This window comes from Crocodylus porosus, unplaced genomic scaffold (assembly GCF_001723895.1).
Source record: "Crocodylus porosus isolate Cpor-Errol unplaced genomic scaffold, CroPor_comp1, whole genome shotgun sequence".
Classification (NCBI taxonomy): Eukaryota; Metazoa; Chordata; order Crocodylia; family Crocodylidae; genus Crocodylus; species Crocodylus porosus.
Window position 1 is genome coordinate 66,828,933 of NW_017728947.1, and position 7,982 is coordinate 66,836,914.

Here is a 7,982-nt window from a genome sequence, read left to right on the forward strand (position 1 = left end):
AGCCTGGAAAAGCGCAGGCTCAGGGGTGATCTGATGGCCACCTATAAGTTTATCAGGGGTGACCACCAGGATCTGGGGGAACATCTGTTCACCACAGTGCCCCAAGGGATGACAAGGGCAAACGGTCATAAACTATTGTGAGACCCTTCCAGTCTATGAAATCTATGAAATCTTCAGTTTTTTAAATGCAAGCATCATTTACTCATTTAAGGTCCTTATACACGATAGCCAAATTCCTGGATGAAAGTTCTATTAAAAACTGTTAAACAGAATGGCTAGAGACGTTTTTTTGGCATCTCTAAACCAATAATAGTTGATGTCAGGGAGGGTAATGTATAGGGGAAAGGTCACTCTACATATATCCAGTTCAATGCTCTCCCACCAAAGCATCCATTCTGCCATGGTCAGAGACAGGATGGTGGGCTAGATGGACCATTGATTTGACCTAGTATGGCACTTTTTATGGTTTTGTAATCTTAGGATTGCACTGAACTATTCAAATGTAATTAATGATATTACATTTATATCATTACACTAAGCTAATACATTAGAAGAGGTAATAAGATAAAAAATACCTGTAAAATTGCAACCTCATTACGAAGTTGGCTTTCTTGTTTTGTTGGAAATCTTAGTTTGTCAATTATTTTAATTGCAACATCTCTTCCTGTTTTGCGATGTTTCCCTGCATATTAATAAAAAGTATGCTAGTTAGCATTATTAGAGCTGATAAGCACTGGCTTTTTTTACAACTCACTTTGCTGTACTGTATAACAGTCAACAATTGAGTGTTTTTCAGATCTGGCTTACAATGAGTAGAATTTAATAAGACATTAAGGCCGTGTCCAGAGAAGTGCCATAAACACATCTGCGGCATTACATACCTCATGTTCAGATGTTCTCTATGCTGCAATGGAGCAGTGTGGAGAGTTTTTTTTGACCCTGGATATTCAGGGGTCAAAAAAACCAGCAGAAAAAAAGGTGGAGCAGTGCATGCATGGGCACCACATGCCACTCAAAAGCAGATCCAGGCCACCTGGAGCCAGGCTGCAGCTGCCAGCCAGGCTCTGAGTAGCAGAATCTCCATGGCTGCAGCCCCAGAATGCCCCAAGGATTTCAGGTCAGGCTGGTGGGGCCAGCACTGTGCTGGCCCCAACCTCCCCTACCTCCCGCAGGGTAACTTGCCACGCACAAAAGTACGCATGGCACTGGCGTTCTCTGAGGACAAGTAGTGGCAGCACATGGTGTACTGCCGCTCCTTGTCCCAGGGGAACCAAATGTCCACTCCATATCTGGTTGCGGCATAAAGGCTTTTCCTATTATTTATTTATTGACAAATGAGTATTTCATGTTAAATTGCTTATCACTGGCAATCTACTTATATGTACGATACTGACTCAGGACTACGTTCAAGAAAAAGACAACCTGTGGTCAGACCGTAATAATTTATTTAAATGCTTTTCAGAATTGAGTTCACAGTCTACCAAGTAGTGAACATGCTGACCCCAATCCACCAAAGTGTTTAAACACGTTCTTAACTGTAAGTATGTGGGTAGTCCCACTGAAATTGCTTCAAGTTAAATATATGCTTAAAGTACTTTTATTGGCTTGTAGGATCAAGTTCTATCTATTCCCTATGGCTAGGGACAGAAATTACACATAAACTGGTATAAGTGATCCAAAACTACTTCTAATCTGTAACACAACAGAAGTTCAGTGCACATAAGTCACTTTCAAAATGAGTAAAACTGGTTTAAAATAAACCTGGATGGATGCAGTATCAAGACTTAATTGATTTAGGTTAAATCAGTTTACTGAACTTCTGTCCCAGTTCCCCTCCAGATTCAGGTTAACTCACAGTCGCGCAGCATCCCAGGATGCTTTGCATCTCCCTGCAAACCCTCCTCACAGGGTGGGCAGGCTAGCCTTGGGCCAAGCCATCTGCAGAGCAAGGAGGTGTGCTCTACTGCCTGGGCTTCTGTCCTGGGCCACTGGAGGCATGTGGCTGCATTTGTAGAATCAAAAGTGAATGTCTGTTCACTTACTTATTGGTTCAATCTACATAGTTTAGACTAACCTGCCAAAATTGAACTGATTCAGACTCGGGCTTCTTAACTGTCTGTACTTAAGCCACTGTGATTACAAATATTATGAACATACTTGACTAGAAGTCATTCCAAACTATTTAACATTTTCAGTCAGTACTCACGAGATAAAATCAATAATGCTGAGAGAGTATTTATGTTTTCATAGGGTCATAAACAAATCTGGAAATGCAACTTTATGAAACTGTTTCAGCTCCATTATTATTATCCTATATCACTCTACTTGGTACCCTATATAAGAAAATCCTTTTTTTTTCTCTCTCTCCATCAAATGGCATATAAGGCATTACTAGAATAATCTTTCCAGCTGTGTCTTATTATCTGTTTTCCAGAGGGAAAAATCATAATAAAATTTGTTTGTGGCACAAAATTTATATTTTCTGTTAGTTTGTAAAATATATATATATTTTTTTTTCTCCATCCTGATTAAATTAAAATAATTTCCCATATTATGAAGCTGCAACAGTAGCTGCATATATAATTGTGATTTTATTCTTACAAAGGGAGTTTGCAAAATCAGCACCGCTGAGTTCCATATAAAGTTAAGATCTGAGTGGTATTTCTATAATAAAAGTCTTTAAAATCTTTTGACCGTGATATTGTTCAGAGACCTAGTCTGGGAACTTCAAGGTCTTACACTGATTAGACCTTGTGAAGAATGGATTTAGGCAAGAAAATACATTGACTATACTCAGGGAAAAAATTCAGTCATATGCTGAATATAAATACAATGATATATTTTCAACCAAAGCTAAATAAAATCTGCTTCAGTTTCACCATACAACATTTATTCATTAAACCACAGCTAATTTTCTATATTTTACAGTTCTGTTTTGAAATCTAAACACACTGAATATTTAAGAAAGGTCATATGTCTTCAACACTTACTCTTTAATAGTAAATATATAACAGATTAAGAAACTATTGTTCCTACCTCCATACACAATTCCAAACTGTCCTGATCCCAACACCTCATCTGGAAAGATTTGGTATACTGTACTAATATCCTGTCGGTATAAATATAATCCATATTAAGTGCTGGGATACAGAAACAAATGTTACTTTAAAATATTCTGCAAATATTCATTTATATACTTTTACAATAGCATATTTTATGATATTACAGAAATGGTATTAACCTACCATTAAGATAGGTTTATTTGGGGAAAAAAAAAAAAAGCCCCAAAAACTGACGGTAGAGGGGATCATAGTGACACTTCTGCTTAGACCAGAAGTGTCAAACTCATTTTGACCCCATGGCTGTATCTGAACTGCAGGGCTCTTCATGGGCCAGTCCAGACATAGTGGCAGTGGGAATCACCACGGCCATCGCTTGCCCCTTACCTCCGACACACATCCCCAGTGGGGGTCCATGGCTTGCATTCTGGGGATGAGACCTGTTTTTGTTCATCCTGTCTCCAAATTCCCAGCCCTCCTACAACCCCATGGACAGATGACAGGACTCTGTGAGCCATACATTGACACTCCTGAGTCAAAGTTCTATTCCAAGCCCAGAAGTCCATTGGACTAGTGTCAAAGGTTTTTACTGTATTGTATTTTATAATTTTCTTTTTTCCCTCTTCCCTAGCTCACAAATCACTAAAAATATTTGAATCTGAAACTACTACATTTAATGCTCCAGGTCTTTCAGGTCCTTATAACTTCTTCCCAAACTGAGAAATGTACAAATGGAAAAGGCCTTCCTCAGTGCTAGGGCACTCATTGGAGCTCCTCTCTTATTTATTCCTTTGGCCTAATTGTATCAGGTTTTCATAGGATAGTCAGAAGATATCTCCCACTGGAGTGGCTCTGGGAAGGGTTTGCAGGATTTCCCCCTCCCCTTCCTAGAGTCAGCCTCAAATTCCTGGCTGAAGCACTTCTCTGCAACTGCAATGGCATAGCTACCTTCTCCACTCTCTGGAAACTGGAGCCTTGCATCTGCAAAGAAGACCCTTCAACTGGGAATTCAGTGCTGGCTCTGAGGGTGGAAAGCCTGTGAGCCCTTCCTGGAACCACTGCAGCACAGGATCCTGGGGCTCATACAGGACAGGGACACTCTGGACCCTGCACTGCAGCAACTCTGGGAAGGGCTTAGATTTCTGCGCCCGCACTTCTCTCCTCCCCGCCCCAAGCTGGAGCTGAATTCCTGGCTGATCCGCTTCTCTGCAGACAGGGGGCTCCAGTTCCCACGGAGGGGGGCAGCAGTCATGCTCTTGTGGCTACAGAGAAGCAACTTCAGCCAGGAATTTGGTGTTGGCTCCAGGAGAAAAATCCTGTGAGCCCTTCCCAGGGCCACTCCAGTGCGGGATCCTGGGACTCAGATGGGACAGGGGAGGGACACTCTGTGTCTTGCCTGCCAGACTGGGAATGCAGGGTATGCTGTTGGCAGTGCCTCCCCCCGCAGCTTGCAAGTACCTTCCCACCCACTCTGTCCTACATGGGGTAGACCCCCACACCCTCACCCTGGACAAAGCCCAGGGACCCGTACGTTGCCATAAGGGGGCAAGCACACCTCCCTCCTACTAGCTGCCTGCAGAGGAAAGAGGTATGTACCATGAAGCGAATAAGGGACGGCCCCTGCTTAGCTGAGCTTGGTTGCCCTTGGTGCAAGCACAAAGCGCCCCCTGCCTTTTGGCCTCAGCCTGTACAAGCATTTGTGTGCCTCCCTCAGATAAAGAGCAAACGTGAGTTCCATTTGCTAATGGTCCAATCTACGCAGTTTAGAGAAACCTGTGTAGATTGGCTCAATTCTGCTTTGGGCTTTTTGACTGTCTGTATTTAGCCCCAATTTTAAAAGGTTCAAGAGAAGTAGCAGATGCAGTGAAGAGTGCATATGCAACCTGTTATTCAGTTCCTTGGAACAGCTCCATGCTCGGAAAGATATGCAGTGCAGAGTTTGTGTTGTCAGGGAAAAGGTATACTTACCAAGAGGTGACATTACTCTCTGTAAGTATTTATTTTGCAGAGCTCCTGCAAACCAGTAGCTGTGCAAGTCAATTTTGCCTGGATTAGGTGCTTAAATAATCATCATGATGCAAGGTTTAGCTAAAATACATGCTAAGCTAAACTACAAAAATGTAATGTTTCTGTTTGAATGAAAAAATACTTTATGTATGATGATTTTATCTCAAAAGTTAATTTGTATATTTGCAAACGTGAAAATGATTGCTAAGAAATCCTTCCAACCACCCATCTTTCTAAAAAAGATCAATGACTTTATAAGCTTTATCATATCATGTCTAGCATTCAGAGAGTACTCACCACATTTTCTTGAACCTGGCAGTTTGACACTGAAATGCTGATGGATATATCCCCTGGGGAAAAATAGTAAAATGCACACTAGATAGCTGTGCTTTTAGTTCAGAAACACAGTAAATGTCTTCTCCTATTATGTTATATTGCTGTACTAATGCCTACATACAATCCTAGAAATGGAATCAATTAGGTTATGCTATTCACCTTCCAGCCAGTACAAAGTTGCATCTAGCCCACATTTACATGACTTGCAAAATTAGTTTCCACATTTTGTGGAAGATGGTTTCAGAGTTTGATAGAGCTCATTATTTAAATGTTTCTTTGAATAACCTCATCCTTTTATCTTGCTTATAACCTCTTTGCCACCTTAAAATGTCATTTTACATCCTTCACCTCAATTGCTAGAGCATACTGTAGCATAAACATCCATAAGTAGGGTTTTCTCTTAGAGGTGGGTCTCACTTGGCAAGGCTGAGAAAGAGTCTTCTTTGGCATAACTGATAAGGACAGAGCTTTAAACTAGGCTCTTGGGAGAGGAGGTTGGGAGAAAACCATGCATTCTCCTTGCTGAAGATACAGCTAGATAGATAGATAGATATATCTATAATATGAAGGAAACAGGAAATGTGGCTGTGGTGATAATAATAGTACAAATGGAAGCCAGGCAAGTATTCCAGTTGATAAATTGATGGATTTTACCTCCTCAAAGAGGTACATTTGGCATTCCAAGCAGTAAATTAGCCAGCTCCTGTGAAAATGATTATTGGGGAAAAGCAAGAAGACCCTACCTCATCCAAAGGGTTAAGCAGCTCACACCCTCATTTCCAACCCACCCCATAATAACCCTAAGCTCCACAATATAAGACCAGTTGTTCTCTCGCTAGTCTACAAAGCCCCCAAAACCCCAAAGTAGCTCCACTGTTCCCTTTTCAGATTGCAGTGTCAGGCCGACACCCTCCTAGTCACACCGTTCTGTTCATTGATGCTTATCTTCCTTTTCCCTTGCTTTCATGGTGTATTCTCCTTTCAAGGCTATTTATGAATCCCATCCTGTTGAAGTATCAACAAGGCTATTCACTACTTTCCTTGCTGGAGGCACATTTTGTCTTGTCCTGCACAGGTAGACCTGGGTCCTAAGAAAGACCCTTTTGTCCTTTCTTTCCCCCATGTACAAACTGAAGCACACATTATTACTACATGAACGTACATACGTCATAAGTATTACAGTAAAACTAAAACCATGGTCTGTCACAGGCCTCCTTGTGTACAAAACTAATAATCCATAGTAAAAAAAGATCAATCTAAACTGCCAACGGTACAGAGAAAAGCTATTAGAATGGTTCTGGGAATGGAGAACTTATATGAGAGGAGACTAGCTTTTAAAATGCATTCACAATGTAAATATCAGGTTGTAAGTTGTAGGTAACATGGGATAACATCCTTGGCTTGGATGAATCTGTTTTAACCCAACTAACTGCCTGCCGCTATAGTGGCAAGGCTTTGGTAGTACACTTACCTCCTTTGTGTTTTATCAGTGCCTATTTCAGGATGTTTATTTTATTTTTATGAGGGGCTCTGTGACCATGCTGTGCAACAAGAGCCAGTGACTAAATGAAGTTAGCAACATGGAGTGATGAGAGAACTCCTCCAAGTCCTTTTTTTGGTTTGGGGATGAGTTTTTCATTGTATATATGGGTCTCAGGGCAACTGAAGATGGAGGCCTTTCTTTATCTTATGCTGTGTTAAATGGATTCTTATGCCATCCTTAGTGCAAATAATCTCAGTACTTTACAACAGCATGTTAAACAGCTTGACTAACCTACAACACATGTAGTTTCTTCTCTGTCATTCTTTTCCTAGAAAGATAATCATGTACAGAATCGGATTTTGGCGTGGTTATTTTGTTATCATCTACATACTACTCATACATACATAGCTACTGCACTTTTAGTTTAGTACTTGTATAATCAAGTACTAAATACATGTGCAGGAACCAGAGTTACTGTGCAGTAGTACCAGTGAACACCTTTTTAGTGATGCTACTGTGCAGTAGTGTATTAGCACTGTTTCTAATGTGATGCGCTACTGCACAGTATTATTAGCTACTGCACAGTTAGTGTCTCATGTAGACACATCCTGTGTGAACAATTGTAGGCTTGTCCTTTAACCAGTGGAAAAGCTCAGAGCACTTTTCCCTCTACCCAAGCAGCAGTTCTGAACTGCTAGAGTTGGGAGCTATATGTAATCCATATGGTGATGACTTCAGAAGTAGAAGCTCTGGTGGGCTCCAACTAGCCTTCCAGATGTTTATGTGATTGGCAGCTGCCAGTGCCCCAATATAAGGTAGAGTTGCAGGGGACTGTGTGCAGCACTTTAGGCCACAAATTGCCTTTTTTGGCTCTCCTGCTTTCCACATCACATAACAGAAGGTGATCTGTAATGATCTCCACAGTTCGCCAAATTATTTACAAGTGGGCTGAACTACTTTGAAGATGAGGGCAGAGGAAACATCAGACTGCCAGACCAAACAGCACCCACAACTACAGCCCAGCCCAGACCAACGAGTGAAGCGAATAAACAGGTAAGAGATAGGGGCCAGGGTAATGCTGGGACTAGGGGGTCAGT

The 7,982-nt window shown here is 41.4% G+C and overlaps 1 protein-coding gene across 4 annotated transcripts in view; it reads right to left on the reverse strand.

Moving 5' to 3' along the window:
* The window catches only part of PRKD1 (protein kinase D1), a 276,582-nt gene that overhangs the window by 27,966 nt on the left and 240,634 nt on the right, over positions 1-7,982 (reverse strand). For all 4 annotated transcript variants that reach the window (XM_019551745.1, XM_019551743.1, XM_019551744.1 and 1 more), the window contains 3 exons: positions 5,364-5,416; positions 3,037-3,109; positions 576-682 (listed from right to left, as the gene is read on the reverse strand). In XM_019551745.1, coding sequence (XP_019407290.1) covers positions 576-682; positions 3,037-3,109; positions 5,364-5,416 — 233 coding nt within the window. The remainder of the gene's footprint in view (positions 1-575; positions 683-3,036; positions 3,110-5,363; positions 5,417-7,982) is intronic.